Source organism: Orcinus orca, chromosome 12 (assembly GCF_937001465.1).
Source record: "Orcinus orca chromosome 12, mOrcOrc1.1, whole genome shotgun sequence".
NCBI lineage: Eukaryota > Metazoa > Chordata > Mammalia > Artiodactyla > Delphinidae > Orcinus > Orcinus orca.
Genome location: NC_064570.1, coordinates 66,143,991 through 66,161,071, shown reverse-complemented (window position 1 = coordinate 66,161,071; position 17,081 = coordinate 66,143,991). Strand labels below are relative to the sequence as shown.

The window sequence follows — 17,081 nt, the reverse complement described above, 5'->3', positions numbered from 1 at the left end:
GCAATTACCTAGCTATGTGATCTCAGGCAAGTCTTTCCTTCTCTGTTCTGAAGTTCTTTGAGGATCTGGGAGTCAGAGGGAGATAATATCTGCCCTACTTAGCTGAGAGGATTGCTATGAAGAATAAAACTGGATAATAGATGGAGAAAGTGCTTTGAAAAGTTTGAATTGCCTTATGACTATGAAGTATTATTATTATTTTTTAAGGGAGAATTCTTTTTATTTATTTATTTATAATATTTATTTATTTATTTGGTTGCGCTGGCTCCTTAGTTGTGGCATGCAAACTCTTAGTTGTGGCATGCAAGTGGGATCTAGTTCCCTGACCAGGGATTGAACCCAGGCCCCCTGCATTGGGAGTGTGGAGTCCTATCCACTGCACCACCAGGGAAGTCCCATTATTATTAGTAATAGTACTAGTAGTCGTTGTGGAGTATTAGTATTTCTGTTTATCAGCCCTATCTTTCTTTGTCACATAGTTTCTTCTTTCAGTCATACGATATGCTTTGCAGTTGCAGATGCTAAGAGTCTTTCTAGACAACGTGAAAACATTGTTTTAATTAGAAATATGGCTGACTTCTATGCTGCCCAGCAAGGTTTTCTTTCTAAATATTAAGCAGACCAACTACAGTTACTTGTAAAAAGATGCCTGATTCAACAAACCACAAAAACGACTGTAAACATTTTACATCCAACATATGTCTGGAAGCCAACATTTGGGTGGAAGACATAGAGTCAGACACGGCTCTTCTGAAACATTTCCGTGTTTGCTCTGGACATTATTTCTCCCTGCCCCGACACATACGCTAATGTATACGTACGCACATCACCCTCATACACTTTCATCCCTCTTGACATGAAGCATGTTAATCAAGCAAGTCCAGGACTTCCCTGGTGGCACAGTGGTTAAGAATCCACCTGCCAATGCAGGGAATACGGGTTCAAGCCCTGGCCTGGGAAGATACCACGTGCCGCGGAGCAACTAAGCCCATGCGCCACAACTACTGAGCCCGTGCACTGCAACAAAAGAGTAGCCCCCGCTCACTGCAACTAGAGAAAGCCCACGCGCAGCAACAAAGACCCAACACAGCCAAAAAAATAAAATAAATAAAGCATGTCCAATTAATCAATGCTTTTGACTATGCAAATAAACTGTCTTCCTAGTGCTTCTTTATTAAAACCTACAGTTAATGCTTGTGGTACAAAACTATGTCACTAAGATGCTTACTACTTGGCAAATGCTCATGACTCTTCTATAATTTTCAAAATTTAAAAACTAACCTGTAAACCACAATGAGCTATCACTTTACACCACTAGAATGGCTACAATAAAAAAGATGGACAGTAACAAATGTTGATGAGGATGCAGAGAAATTGGATCCCTCATACATTGTTGGTAGGAATGTAAAATAGTTCAGTTACCTTGGAAAACAGTCTAGTAGTTCCTCAGAATGCTAAACATAGAGTTATCATAGGATTTAGCAATTCCACTCCTTGGTATATAACGAAGAGAACTGAAACACATGTCTACAAGAAACTTGTACACAAATGCTCATAGCAAATAATTGATAATGGCCCCAAAGTGGAAATAACCTAAATGTCCCTCAACTGATGAACGGATCAACAAAAATGGTATATCTACACAGTGGAATATTACTCAGCAATAAAAAGGAGTGAAGAACTGATACATGATAATGTACCTGGTGGGTACATCAAGGGCAAGGAGGAACCTCGAAAACATGCTAAATGAGAGAAGCCACACACAAATGGCCAATATTGTAAGATTCCTTTGAAATGAAATGTCTAGACTAGGCAATCTATAGAGACAGAAGGTAGTTTAGTAACGTCATGGGGTAAGGGAAGAGGGCAATGAGAAGTGATTGCTGCTGGATATTATGTTTTTTGGGGGGGTTATGAAGATATTCTGGGATTAGACACTGGTGATGGTCATACAACTTTGTGAATCATTGAAAACCACTGAACTGTTCATTTTAACAGAGTGAATTTTATGGTATATGAATTATATCTCAATTAAGAAAAGAATCTGTGTGAGAATGCAGAATAAAGAATACAGAATAAAGAATCTGTTTGAATACAGAATTCAAACATTACAGAAATACATAGAAATTAACCTTTCCCTGTATTCCGTCTTGCCAACTTTGCCTCCCATTTTGTCTTATTCTCTATACTGCTTTTATTATTTATGTTTCTTTACAAAGTAAACTGGGACCTTGTTATATATACTGTTTATGTTACCTTTTTCACTTAATATGACCTGTCCATTTTTTCATCATTGGAAGAAAAAAATTCCCAAGTTGGGGACTTCCCTGGTGGTCTAGTGGTTAGGACTTCATGCTTCCACTGCAGAGGGCATGGGTTTGATCCCTGGTTGGGCAACTAAGATCCCGCATGATGTGCCGTGCAGCCAAAAATAAATAAATAAATAAATAAAAATCCCCAAGTTGACTTTTTAAGTAAAATAGCAAACCCAGAAGTCATAAAGAAAAAGATTGATAATTGGATTACATAAAACTTAAATTTTTTTAAAATGGAAAAAGACACTATAAAAAGTAGACAAGGAGAAGATATAGGATTAATATAAGAAAGGATTAATATTCCTATATTAAGGATTAAGGATCCTGTAAACTGACTAAAGTCAAACAACATACCCAAAAAGTGGACAGATGGCAAGTCCAGGAAAGGAAATACAAAATGGCGAATACACACAAGAAAGTTATCAACTTCACGAGAAGTCGTGTTTTGCCCATCAGATTGGCAAAAACCAAAAGGACTGGTGACCACTCCTACTGGCAAGAACAGGGGGCAATGGACACTCATAAGTTGCTGAAGGATATGTGAATTGCTACAACCTTTTGGGAAAGTAGGTAGGTACTATTTAACAAATGAGTATAACCTTTAACCCATTTATGGGACTCTAACCCACAAAAATAAAAGCACCACCACTAAACATGTTCACAAGAATGTTTATCGCACCAATGTTTGTAAGAGGGAAAAAACTGGAAACCGGAATGTCTGTTGATAGGTGATTTATGAGTCAATTGTGATTTATGGGAACCAGGGATATTAAAGCAGCATGTGCCAACCCCACACGATTGACCTAGAGGCATGTACACAGTAGACAGCTATGTGCAAAAAGCAAGTTGCCGGGCTTCCCTGGTGGCGCAGTGGTTGAGAGTCCGCCTGCCGATGCAGGGGACACGGGTTCGTGCCCCGGTCCGGGAAGATCCCACATGCCGCGGAGCGGCTGGGCCCGTGAGCCATGGCCACTGAGCCTGCGCATCCAGAGCCTGTGCTCCGCAACAGGAGAGGCCACAGCAGTGAGAGGCCCGTGTACCGCAAAAAAAAAAAAAAAAAAAAAAAAAGCAAGTTGCTTAGTAATTACATGGCAAATGGTATTAAAACAAACCCCAAAGCCCTGGAGATGCAACTGTGTGTTTGTACATTGCTGTAGGCACAGAGAAAGCCTGCTAAATTTGGTATGTTAGGGGCTGGGTATGCTGTGATTGACTATTTTTAAAAAGGAACTTAAAAAAGCTGATTGTTGATAAAGGACAATATTGTGTTTAAACTTTCCTCAAAGCTGGGGAATAGTTAGGATGAGAAGTCAATGCTGGTGAGATAGGAGAGTTAAGAGGGTGTAACTAGAAATCAGAATATAAGGTAGGTTAACACTTTTCTTTTGATCTAACATTTTGGGTCTTTACAGAGGAAGAGACACTGGGAGGAAGCCAGGACCCGTCAGTCTGAAGTACTGAACAGGTGGCTGGCTGGAGGTGGAAACTCTTCTTTTTTGAATTTTATTTATTTTTTGGCCATGCCGCACGGCATGCGGGATCTTAGTTCCCCGACCAGGGATCGAACCCGAGCCCCCTGCAGTGGAAGCACAGAATCTTAACCACTGGACCGCCAGGGAAGTCCCCTGGAAACTCTTTTTTTGGTTTCTGGCTCTGGCATCTCTTTGGGGTTCACTTGGAAGAGAAGTCACCTGGAACCTTACACAAGAGCAGATCGGGGAAGAATCAGCCCAGGAGATGTTGGCTTCTGGATCAGTTATGATTCACTTTGTGAAGGGTTTGCCTTCAGTGTTGTTACTGGAGACCACACTTCCACTGGGTCAAAGAAACTCCCCAAAGCAAAGTATTAACTCAAAGAGGAACAGTCATGCTAAGTCCCTGAGACAGTTCTTGCAAAACCTAATCTCTACTTTAGGAAAACTAAAAGGTCAAATTGGGAAAAAACCTTAGCTTCACTATAACAATCCTACCCAAAATGTACTACCGAGAGGGGCTAAATGTGATTCCCGAAACGACACAGAAATTTGGAAAATGTCTCTTCTTTCGAGACTGTTTAGAAATGCAAAGAACAGATCTATTTTTTAAAAGTGAAAATAAAAATATTTTTGCAAACAGCGGTATTTTTTGAGGGAGACTAGTCCTATTCATGACTATTTTATAGGTTGAATGGTTCTTCCTGTTCTTTTTTTTCCCTCCCCACCCATCCCAACCAGGGATCGAACCTGCGCCCCCTGCAGTGGACGCGCAGAGCCCTAAACACTGGACCGCCAAGGAAGCCCCGATTTTTCCTTTTCATCGATTCATTTAAAACTGAAAAGGTCTAAGGTAGACAAGTGATAAGGCCCTAACACAGGAAAGACACATGTGCTCTTGTTGGCAGCATTTAGTTCCAAGAAGTGACTTTAAGTTCTCTTTGGGGACATTAGAGAGACAAAAGGAGATTTATCTGAAACTGACAGGTCCTTAAACATGCAAATGTCATAAACACACACTCCCTTTAGTTAATGGTGAGGCTCCTCTTAAGGGAGAGATATAAAGAAAACAAAGACTCAAAGGCATTTATCCTTTTCTGGAGACATCCTTGGCAAGGGAAATCGTTATGCCTATGGACCCAGCGACTGGGCTTCTGCATCAGGGGTGCCTATGAGTAATTTCAGGGAAAAAAGAAAACCTCCTAAATGTTGTGATCAGACGGAAAGAAATGAGTGAGGAAAGAGAACGCACAGCCTTTCACTGTTCTCACGAAACCTCAATCCTCTCAGGTCAGGGACACAGATGTGATGACACAGATGTGAGTCTGGCTCGGGGCACTGAGCCCAACCCTCCATCCCAAACCTGAGGGGATACAGTGTATTCAAACAGCAATAGTTTCCCATTAAAAATTTCCTTTTTAATGACTTTTAGCTAAATTAAATCCTTTCAGTATGTTTCTTTTTCCATCTTTGCCAGGCAGTAACAGAAGAGCGGGGACCGGGCTAGCCAGAAAACGAGGAAGTGACCACAGGGCACTTCTGTAGTTGGCACAGGAAGTTTTGGAATCTATTTTCAAAACATGCCCGATCTAAAATCTTCATGTGCTCCTCACCAACCTCGCAGAGGCTGAATAAACCGCACGCGGCTCTGTGAAAACCCACCTCACCCTGGGTGGCATTTCTGCTGTCTGGTTGGGTTAACATCCCTGCTTCACTAGAGGCTAATAACCAGGGAGTGCAGACGCGGGTGGAGGGCACTGGCATGATGAGGGCCACGCTTCATTTCCTCCTGTGTTTTTTGGAGAAGCAGCCCTCGGGAGGGACTTCTCACTGGGCTCGCTCTGTCCTGCTCCGGAGGCAGGTCTGAGACACAGGTGGCAGTCTCAGGTTGGTTCCTTGTCGATCAGCACGACTATGTCAGATCATGACACAGACACCCTCAGATCTTTCCGGGGGCCTCTCATGTTACAGGGGAAGGGGGGACATCTGAGGGCGTCTATTCTTTCTCTCCTTGGCCACGAGAGTTTTCCTCACGATGTGGCTGGCGTTGCTCCTGCTTCCTCTCCCAGCATTGGGAAGACGTAGATGGAGCCTTTGGGAATTTTTATCTAGAAAGTACTTTGCTTTCAGGATGGACAGAAACCGCTACTCAACCCCACTGTTCCTAAAAATGACTCTCACCATCTGTGGGGAGCTTGGGAAATGACACATTATACAGCTATGAGTGACTGACAAGGGTGCTTCTTCAGTGACACTGGGACTGGGACAGATGATGAGCTGTCCATCACCTGCTTCGAAATGAATGGACAAGGGATGGCTCCAGAGTCCCATCTGACAAGGAAACTTAAAGGTGCCGGGAAAGCACCTGTTAAGTGTGGATCTCTCTAGTTTCAACCAGTCAGTTTTGAAAGCGATTCTATATTTTCCTTCACACTGAAGAGGCCAGGGGCAAGGATGAGGGTGAGGGGTATGGCATCCTTTCAAAGCAGACGGACGGGAAGGAGAGGGGGGCGGGGATCGGGAGCGCCTGCGCACGCTTTCAGGCATTAGACTGACTGTTTTCACTAGGCACTTTGCCTCTGCTTGTTGAGTACTGAAATCTCGATCAAATTTCAAGTGCTTTCTAGGACAAAGTGGTTAATTTGGAATCGCCTGGAAGCCTCCTGCCTCTGCGGATGAGGGAGACAGTCCCTTTACTGTAACCTTTAATCTTGACAAACAAGAACAACCTGGCAGTGGTGGGGGGCAGGGAGAGTCCAGATAAAGGACTGAGGGTGGATCACATGCTTGAATTTAGTCGGGTTCCCTACCTCCTGGCCCCTGTCCTGCACAGGACACGACTCACTGTCTGCTTCGGAGAACGATCCGGATTCGTCGCTGGAGTTGGTGCCGTAAGACTGCTCACATTTAATCTGGGGTCGGACTTGGTTGTACATTCCATCTCCCATCAGGCCTGGTTCCTGATGTTCTGTGGCCAGGAATCTGGCTCCCTGGGAACAGGGCGAGGAGGAGAACTCGCAGAGAGGCAGGCTGCAGGGTGAGCCCCCGCTCCCGTCCTCGGCGTACGAGTAGGAGGAACACGAACTCGAAGTCCGAGTCCTGGCCTCCAACGGGGGCGAGCGAGGGCAGACTTTGATTGGCACCGGGCAGCTGGTGTTGGGCCGCATCCTTCCTGGCAAGTGTTCAGCCATCAGCCCACCGTGAGGGTAGGCCTGTGAGCTGGGGAGGGACTGGCCAGTCCCCACCCACAGGCCCTTTGGCACCGGCTCGGAGAGGTCTTTATCCAAACCGCTTACCCCAGAGTACGAGTGCGCCGCGGTGCTCACTTGGTCACAAGCGCTGGAGGAGAAGATCACACTTCTCCGGTCCAGCTCTCCTTCCTGTTTACAGAGCGCCTCCAACCCAGGCCCCTTGAGGGGCGACCCCACTGTGAAGCTGGACGCGTCCTTCTGGCCCATGTGGGGCTGTCCGTAATTCCCTGGGAAAGGGGCGTAGTCACTTTTAAGGTCACCCTGAGTGATCCCCTTGTCAAAAGGGCACGCGGAACTCCTGGCAAAGTGCTGCTGAGAGGTACCGGGCAGGCCGGACAACTCCACACTTTTTGTTAGGCTGAACAGAGACCTTAAGCAGGAGGGGGAGGACGCGCCCCTGGACCTCTCCAGGCAGGCGGCCCCGGCAGGGGGGGCGGGGGCGGGGCGGGGCTGTTTCCGGTCCATTTCCACGTCCCCGGCTCTGTCTCTGACGTCAGGCTCATCTCCAGACAGGCAGAGCGTGATGCTCTCTTCTTCGTTCTCTTCGCTGGGCGGCTCGCTTTTAATCTGCCCCATGGCAAGCCCCGGCTTGAGGCTGTTGCCAGAGTTCTCTTCACCGAATGTGCTTGCAAAACCTGAGGTACTGTGTGATGATGCGTTATAGACATTCTTGGTACATGCAAGCTGGTATTTCTTGTATCTGGGGTACTGCGTTAATGCGTCCTTTGCCGCGCTCTCCTTGGTGTCCGCGGGCACGTCCGACTCCGGCAGCAAAACTTCTTCCTTCTCTGCTACTGGGATGGCAGTGGCCTCAAAGCTGATGGGGTCTGGAAGCATCTGGTCCCTGGGGCAAGCCATCTTGGCCGTCTCCGAATCCATCGTCTCCTCCTCCTCTTCTTCTCCGGCGCTGTTCTCACGGTCCTCGTGCGGGCGCTGGCACGCACCGTCCTTTCGGCACACAAACAGGCCATCCTCGCTGTTCAGGAGCTGGGTCTGCAGGAAGCTGAAGCAGGAGTCCTCCAGGTTGTGCATGCGCAGGAACTCAGCACAGCGGATGACCTCGCGGATGTTTTCTCTGCTGAGTAACAGCTTGGCAGTGTAGGCGAACTGCAACAGCGGCCCAAACCCCCTGGCCGTGACCTGCAAAACAAACAGGGGAATTGCCGACCGTTACCATCAGCACTGCTATTGTCCCGAATCCCTCAGCTGAAGCAAGATAACCAGACAGCGCTAATGTCCCAGGATAAAGACTGCAAAGGAGCAATTAATCTCGTCCTGGGTCAGCAGTGATTCTGCTTCCAGTAATTAGGGCCTGTCTCGTGCATGCCAGTGCTCCACTCATCACGACACACAGAATTGAAAATCATCAGGGTCAAGTGGCTAAACAAGATGACAGTGGGTTCAGTGTTTACACTAATGAAATATCCTGGCAAAAATGCACGGTAACAATGGGAAGCCTATTAATTTCCCTCCCCATCCATCCTGTTGAGAGCCACTGTACGTCAGGAGTGCTGTGATACTTCTCACAGCTCACTCGAGCCAAAGAAAGCATTATAGTTTTCTCGTCAACTGCAGAACTAGCAATATGGCCCTGTTAGAAACCGGAAAGTCCACGGGGTTTTGAAAATAGTTTTTCCCTCACAAAGTTAAAAAGAGACATTGAAAGCAACTCCTGTTTTTTGCTCATTCATCATGGTTGCTAGTTGAGATGTTCCAGTCATCACGTCATATCCCATCTTACAATGATACTAGAGATGACAGTCCAAAGCAGCGTTCTCAAAAAGAAATTAACTCCTGGCCCCTAAAAAGGGTGGAGGGTGGTTAGAGCTAAACAAGCCGGCTGTCATTTAAATGGCTGAAGTTGTTGAATGGCACAGGACATGGGCAACTCCTTCCCTAATTATAAGCAGCAGCTTTGCCACGCAGCTGTCTTCTTTCCTGGTAAATCTTCAGGGGCTGAGCCTACTGTCATGTGCCGCTTGTCCATTACACATTTTCCGCAGATTGGAAACGTGCTATTTATGCACAGCTTGTGTACACGCGCATGCCTGCACGCACACACACGCTGAATGACTTAGACCATTAGAAATATGTTGCCCAAGGCCAGTTGTTCTTTCGAATGAAAATGGATTAAACTTGCCGGTGTTCAGGGCAGGCTTCCTTACCCTATACACAAAACCCACGCATCCTCTACGTTCTTGCAAGCCCTGCTGACCCTATAAGGAAGGGAGGGGAGGCAGGTCCATGAATCATGTGTACAAAACAAATGAAAGCAGAGGTCATGGGGTCCTTGCTGGAAGCTACAGTAGCAGTGACTAAAAAATATCTGCTAGGGGAATAAGTGCAGAGCGAGACGAACCCGCAGGCTTTGGAGCTGACTGCCACGTGGATTGAATTCAGGACAGCACGCAGAGCCCAAACTCTTGTGAGGACCTATATCTGCTGTTCAAGATTCAACGCAGACATCAACTCTTCTGGGAGCCCTCTGCAAACTGCTTAGAGAGCGAATGACACCATCCTCTCAGCCCCCATATGCCTTCCCCAAGGGCAGTGCTCATTTTATATCACTGCATTCTGAGGGAATGCCTAGTAAGGGAAATTTCTTAGATACATAGCTGAATGGAATTTTAATTGTTAATATTTTTGAAGTACTTTAAATACAATTCAAAAAAAAATTCTCCATCAGATACTGAGTCCTGAGATGTTTGGTTTAAAAAAAAAAAACACAACAAAAACCCATGACTGCAAGACCCACATTGTAGTTCTACAAGGGCACTCATTGCCATCCCCCTTTATTGTACTTAATTGTGTCCGTTTCTACCAGTAGACAGCAAAGCTTCTTCAGATGAGGGATTGTTTCACTTCTCTTTGTAACCCTGCACCTAAGGAGGGTCTCTAAACATCTGATAAAAGCTTGTATATTACTGAATATGTCTGAAGTCTAACTGTGTCCCTAACATACAACTATAGTGTCCAGAAGGTGACAACACACTCTGCTCGGTGAGTGCTGTCTCAAATTACTTTTGGAGCAAGGCACTGTGTAAACCAACAAACTACACCAATTAATCAATGGCAGGCAGGGGTGCTTATCTGTCACGTCCCCTAGCACCTATATTGAAAGGGAGTTCACCTGACCTACACTTTCGTTTTACTAAGCTGACATGGCAATAGATTCAGCAAATGTCTTTTTAATGTACTTTTCTCCCAGGAACCTATAAAAGGGAGTGTAAGGTAAGGAAGTGCATATTGATAAGTAACCAAAGAAGGTTGATGACAATGTCACAGGACCCATTTCTTCATTGTAGCATGGCTCCACCACAAAGAGAAAATGGCAGAATCAAGGCAGAGCTGACCCCTCCATCAGTAAGCATCTTCTGCTCCGCTCCTAGGCAATCTGCCAATTGTAGAGTGGATAATACACATCTTGAGTTTTTGTTGCTGTTTTTTTGTTTTTTTGCGGTACGCGGGCCTCTCACTGTTGTGGCCTCTCCCGTTGCGGAGCACAGGTTCCGGACGCGCAGGCTCAGCGGCCATGGCTCATGGGCCCAGCCGCTCCGCGGCATGTGGGATCTTCCCGGACCGGGGCACGAACCCGTGTCCCCTGCATCGGCAGGCGGACTCTCAACCACTGCGCCACCAGGGAAGTCCCACATCTTGAGTTTTGGCAGATGTGCTCGTTATACGGGAAATCGGGGAAACTCATCTTGATGCTATTTATGTTTTTTTTATACAGTCCTCCTCATACTCTCATCCCCATTTCTTTTTTATTTTGATGCGGTCTCAGTAAGCTGTACCACTATCCCCCGCTATGGCTGCTTTTAAAGAAAATTGCTAAAGAAGCTAAGGAACACTCTTGAGGATCACTAGAGCAGTCCTGGGCATCACCACCTGCCTCATGGCAGCAAGGAGCTGCAGAAAGCTTCTCCGCTCAGGGCCAAGCTAATACTTAAATGTATGAGTGGGTCCAAGGATGCCAATAAGCACAGTCTCCACATCCCAAATCAGTTCATTGATCCTCTGGGGGCTCAGGAGACATGATGAGCTTGAAATGATCGTCACATGGTCATGAACGAGTCATGAATAAACACAGGGTCGTAAAATGTCATTCAATCCCAGGTCAGAGAAAACGGTGTCCTCACCATGGAATGTCAAGAGTCCATAATTAGCTCCTCCCTCCTGCGAGTTTAAACCATGCTTCATCATATTTAATTCTGCTAAATTTTGCTCAGCTTCTGCGCACAGGGCTTTGTCAAGAGAGTCAGTTACTATTCACCAAGCTCCTGCTAGCGCCCAGCACCGTGCTAGCTGGTTCTCCTAACGCACTGGAAGGCAGGCATCATTGCCGCTATTTTGTAGACAAGGAAACTGAGAAGCAAGGAGGTGAAGGAGTGCGTCCAAGGTCCTAGAGCTAGTAAGTAGAGAGTTGGGATTTCAACCTAAGTGCTATGGAAAATGGTTAAGTACATGACTCAGCCTTGTGCTCAAGAAACCTACAATTTAGCTTTGAAGAGGAGCTAAGAACAATAAGTTAATTTTCAGGAACCACGTAAATCAACAATGGAAAGGCAAGATGACATGATCAGTTGTCAACTAAGAAATCCTGACCAGTTCAGGAGAAGAGGAGACTGCTGAAGTCTGTGGGATCCCTTGAAGCAGGGACTTGTAAGCAGGACACCTGGAGTGTACTGAATTGCCCCCGACTGGGTCCGATCGGGGTCAAGGGTTGCTTTGATACAATGGGTACCTTCTGAACTTCCACTACTGTCCCTTCCAGGAACCCATCTCTGGTGCATTTCAGCCCAGTTGCCATAGCTCCAAATACACAAAACAGAAAGTGGGTGCCCATCACACATGCAGGCCAGTGTTAAAATAGGCAGTGGCTTTCTAAATATTGGTTTAGCCTCCATCTTGAGTAGCTTGCACTGTCTTTCCATTTTGAGGAATCATTTAAGCTCACGTACTCAGAAAGCAAATATCCAGGTACCGGCGTGAACCTGCATGTTTATGAAACTGGGTCCACAAGCCTGCGTGGTTATTTACTTTCTGTTTGTAACAAGTAAGGCTCTGATAATGGGAAAAATAAGAGGGGGTAGGAGATGGAGAATCACCCACAAAACTAATGACCCATAACAATGTTATTTAAGAAGGTAATGATCGGGGCTTCCCTGGTGGTGCAGTGGTTGAGAATCTGCCTGCCGATGCAGGGGACACGGGTTCGAGCCCTGGTCTGGGAGGATCCCACATGCCGCGGAGCAACTAGGCCCGTGAGCCACAGCTACTGAGCCTGCGCGTCTGGAGCCTGTGCTCTGCAACAAGAGAGGCTGCGATAGTGAGAGGCCCGCGCACCGCGATGAAGAGTGGCCCCCGCTTGCCACAACTAGAGAAAGCCCTTGCACAGAAACGAAGACCCAACACAGCAAAAATAAAAAAAAAAAGAAAAAAAAAAAAAGGTAATGATCATCAAGTTACAGTGGAATGAAGTGATGAGAAATAGCAAGCCAGTCCCAGCTCACTGGTATTAATGGAGCTGTGTTCCACTGCTCTCAGGGAAGCAGACATACCTAGGCTAAAAATCACCGGTCAGGAATGGCCTAAAGGAATGATAAACAAATGCAAAATACAGTATTAGGGGCACCTGGGATAATAGTCTTGCATTTTGAATGGAATCTTTTGGTTGAATCATTCTGAAGAGTGTTTTCTTCATCACATTATGGTTCCGTAATGTGCAGTATACATTGTGCTACAGATGAGACTGGCTCATGTCCTGGGCAGAATGGAGGGTGCCCTGGGGGACTAAGACCCGTGAGAGGTCAGGAAGTAATCCCGCCTCGCTCTCTGGTTGCTCCCAAGGAGGCGGTGACCTCATCCAGCATTCGGCACACACAAGGCGAGTGGCTCTGACCTTTGGGTTTAGGGCCTGAAAGAAACAAGGTCAGACTACCAGACTCGTGAACTGTGGTGTGAGTCCACATGCCACTCATGGGTTGAAAATCTGACCCACTGAAACTATGACTCTCCATCCTTTGTTCCCTTGGGTTCTGATGTATCATCTCTCTGCTGTGGAAAAAAGGAAGATGAAATGATGAAAACGCAGCTGGCAGAGGGCACGCTTGGGTGCTGTTTGTAGAGCCGGGGAGCTCACTCCCTCAGGACGTGGTCCGTGTGCTGCTGGACAGAGCTTGTGAAAGGAAACTTCTAACAGGTTTGTCACTCTGGATTATTACAGGGCTCAGGCATCTGGGCTTCAGGCATAAACTGAAAACAGGGTTTGGGAATATTTCTAAGACTTGGAACAGCATTTTCTACTCAAGCCATGTGATGAAGGTCTTCTCTGCTGGTTCTGGCAGTGTATATTCATGGCTGCAGCACTGAGCCCATCTACCTGAGCCTGATGTGATGGGTCAGGAGATCTGGGGACTGCGCCCCAGGAGAGGGGTGGCACGCTGCTCAAGGTCCCATAATCACAGCCTTACAAAACACGGAATCTTTTATTTTTAGCAACATCATGTCCTAATGGAGCTGGATCTCTCCTACACTGCTGGAGCAGGCGAGAGGAGGTAACAAAGCTATGCCGAAGGGCTTTTGAAAACACTGACTTGGGTCGTATTTGCACAGCAAGGCACTTGTCAAATAAAGAAAACAGCACCAGTGACAACTCACTCCTCCCTTCCACCTCCACAGTGCACTGCATCCCATTCTGCAGGCTGAAGACTGACTTAGCGATGAGGCATCGCTTCCAATCTTAATTTTCTATAATTAATATCCATATTATCACTTGTTTCTCCCCAAAGCAGCATGCTCTATAAGCATACTATATTCGGGATGTATTTGTTAAGTTAATCTCACTATTTCAACAAAGCTCCTGGTTATTTTGGTACTAGTTTTAGTCAATGATAGAGCCAGACCAAACAACCTGTTTCCATTCCTAAAGTAACAATACAAAACCTAAAGCAAGTTGATTATATGTACAAGTATATAATTTCATGCAGTGGGTTTAAAAAAAATTTGTGTTAGTGAATGTGGCTTAAAAGCATTAACTTAAGTGTCTTTTCTCCCCTGTGCAGGCTTGAATTTGGGTTTGCAGCCACAATACAAAGTTCCTCTCTTTTTTGTAAATATGTCCCCGAGATTCTCTATGTGATCATTCAGTCATTACTATTTTTTGTTTACTCATTCCTTCACCAACCATGTTCTGGGCACTGACTGGGCACTGGTGCACTGTGTGACATCTGAGGGCACCAGCTTTCTTGGATTCCAATTCCAGCTCTATGATGTACCAGCTGGGTAACTTGGGCTTCTTACTTAATCTTTCTGTGCTTCAGTTTCTCCAACTGTAAGACCAACAGTGCCTGCCTTGTAGTAAAACCTATGGAATAGCTTCTAGCATTGAGTAAGAGCTATTATTATTGCTGTTATTACAAAAATGAATAATATATAGTCTCCTTCTCCAAGGAACTAAGAGGGTGACCAGAGAGACAGATGTTCAACACAAAGGTCTACAATGTAATCGAAGTATGTAACAGGTATTTGCAGGGTGCTAAGGCAGGACCAAGCTGGGGGTAGTAACTCCTAAGAGTGTCAGCGTAGCCTTCCTGGAAGTGGTGACCTTTGCCCCAAGTATTGAAGGCTGAGTTGAAGTTCATTAGAATAAGTCAAAGAAGGGCCTGGCTCACTCCCTCATCTCCTTCAGGCTCTTCCTCAAACGCTACTTTCTCAGTGAGGCCCTTCCTGGGCCTCTAATCACAACTCCCAGCACCAGGACTGGCTACATGATTTGCAGGATCCAGTGGAAAGTGGAAAGTTGGTCCTCTTGCTTGGAGATTCAGAACTTGAAGATGATGACAGGGTCCTTCTGAGCAGGGGACCGTAGGCAATTGCATAGGTCGTAAGCCCTTGAATCTGGCCTTGTCGACACACATTTGCTACCTATGCCCTGCAGTTGAAATGGGCTCTGCTCCCTTATCTCAGTGGGGTGATGGCATCCTAGGGTAGAGCCAGTGAACTCCAATTGAGTGAAACTCCACAGGCTAGCTGGCACAGCTACTGGGATCAGCAGTGTAGGTCAGCGGTGACTGGCAAGACCATGAGTATCTTGGACTGAAATACATAGTCAGGCCACGAAGGTACTTTTTGGTTGGTGAAAAAAAAAAGAAAATCATGTAGGTTAAGTGGACAAAGCCCTGCTTGAGTCTCTGTGATAGAGTCATCATCCCACACTCGAGTCAGTTCACAGATCCAGGAACTCCTGAGGAAGGATCCTATAATAATCCACGTTGCCGCTATGATTTCTTCTGTCACAAGGGTTTGCAGAAACATACATCTGGTAGTTTTCCTAAATCATGAACTAATACAAACTTTTTTAACTAAAAAAACTTTAACAAAAAATTATTCAAAAACTGTTAGATCAGAACCAAATCTATCTATATATCCTTCTCTGCCTATCTATGAACTAAAGTAGCACTAGTTTAATACAAATGTAACAGGACAGTTTTGTCTCTTAGCCTCATGCCCCACTCTTCTTTTGTTTCCTCCCCACTTCTATTGAGAAATAATTGACGTACATTCCTGTATACGTTTAAGGTGTACCGCATGATGGTTTGATTTACATATGATTACCACAACAGGTTCAGCTAACATCCATCTTCTCATATAGATACAGTAAAAAGAAAAAAATTCCCCTTGGGATAAGAACCCCTAGGATTTACTTTCTCAGCAACTCTCCTATATGTCATACCCACTCTCCTAATGTTCCCCTTTCTAATGCTGAAGCTGGGAGTTTTTATTTTTTTATTTATTAAATTAAAAAAAATATTTAATATTTATTTATTTATTTAGGCTATGCCAGGCCTTAGTTGCAGCATGTGGGATCTTCATCGTGGCATGCAGGATCTTTTAGTTGTAGCACGCAGACTTCTTAGTTGTGGCATGCATGCAGGATCTAGTTCCCTGACGAGGGATCGAACCCAGGTCCCCTGAACTGGGAGCTCAGAGTCTTATCCCCTGGACCACCAGGGAAGCCCCTGAGGCTGGGAGTGGTTTTTTTTTGCGGTACGCGGGCCTCTCACTGTTGTGGCCTCTCCCATTGCGGAGCAAAGGCTCCGGACGCACAGGCTCAGTGGCCATGGCTCACGGGCCCAGCCGCTCCGCGGCATGTGGGATCTTCCCGGACCGGGGCACGAACCCGTGTCCCCTGCATTGGCAGGCGGACTCTCAACCACTGCGCCACCAGGGAAGCCCCAAGCCTGGGAGTTTTTAAACTTTGTTTCCCAGCCTCCTTTGTCAGGTGATTTACTCTGCCAATAGGGGGCACTGGTGGGAGATCAGAGGTAGGAGGAAGGAAGCTGTGGTTCCCATTTCTTGTTCTCTTTCTCTGTCCTTCCCTGGTGGGGTGTCTGGAAGTGGTGGTCTTCTCCCCAGGTGCAGCCCCTCCTGCATGCTCAGAGGTCCCTTTTATCCCTCCAGCCCCGGGGAATGAGAGCTGCTTCTGTCCATTATTAATCACTGGGTTAAGTCTCCTTCCACTTCCTGTTCTTTCAGTTTCCCAGCACCTGTGTAACCAATTCGCTGTCTTACACCCCCTCTATTTGAAACACCTGTCATGGTTTCTGTTTCCCTGACTCAGTCCTCATCCATTTTACAGACAACGAAGCCAAATGAGGTGAAGCCCAGAAAGCTCAGAAAGGTGAAGGGATCGTCCCAAAGTCACGTGTCTGGTCAGCCAGGGCTTCAACTCAAGCCTTCTGACTGCAGAGTTCAACTCTCCTGCTCCTTTCATACCAGTTGCTGTCTCTCTGAAGTAAACCAGAAAAGGAATGATATTTCATATTTCAAGTTTTATTGCACTCTCTAAAACATTCACTTTTATACAGCTCTATCCAAAGAAGTCTGGCCAACTGAATGTGGTACTTCCCGGGTAGGAAGAAGGGTGAATCTCACATTTGGTTCTATCGTTATTTACATGATTCAGATTCAGCGTCTAGATTTCTCCCAAAGAATGAAGCTAAAAGTGCTAAGTCCCTTTCCTGCCTGGTAAAACCTCGTAA

At 46.0% G+C, this 17,081-nt stretch overlaps 1 protein-coding gene across 2 annotated transcripts in view; it reads right to left on the bottom strand.

Annotated features, from left to right (window-relative positions):
* The window catches only part of BACH2 (BTB domain and CNC homolog 2), a 361,816-nt gene that overhangs the window by 17,110 nt on the left and 327,625 nt on the right, over window positions 1-17,081 (bottom strand). For both annotated transcript variants that reach the window (XM_004264812.3, XM_033418805.2), the window contains one exon: window positions 6,598-8,178. In XM_004264812.3, coding sequence (XP_004264860.2) covers window positions 6,598-8,178 — 1,581 coding nt within the window. The remainder of the gene's footprint in view (window positions 1-6,597; window positions 8,179-17,081) is intronic.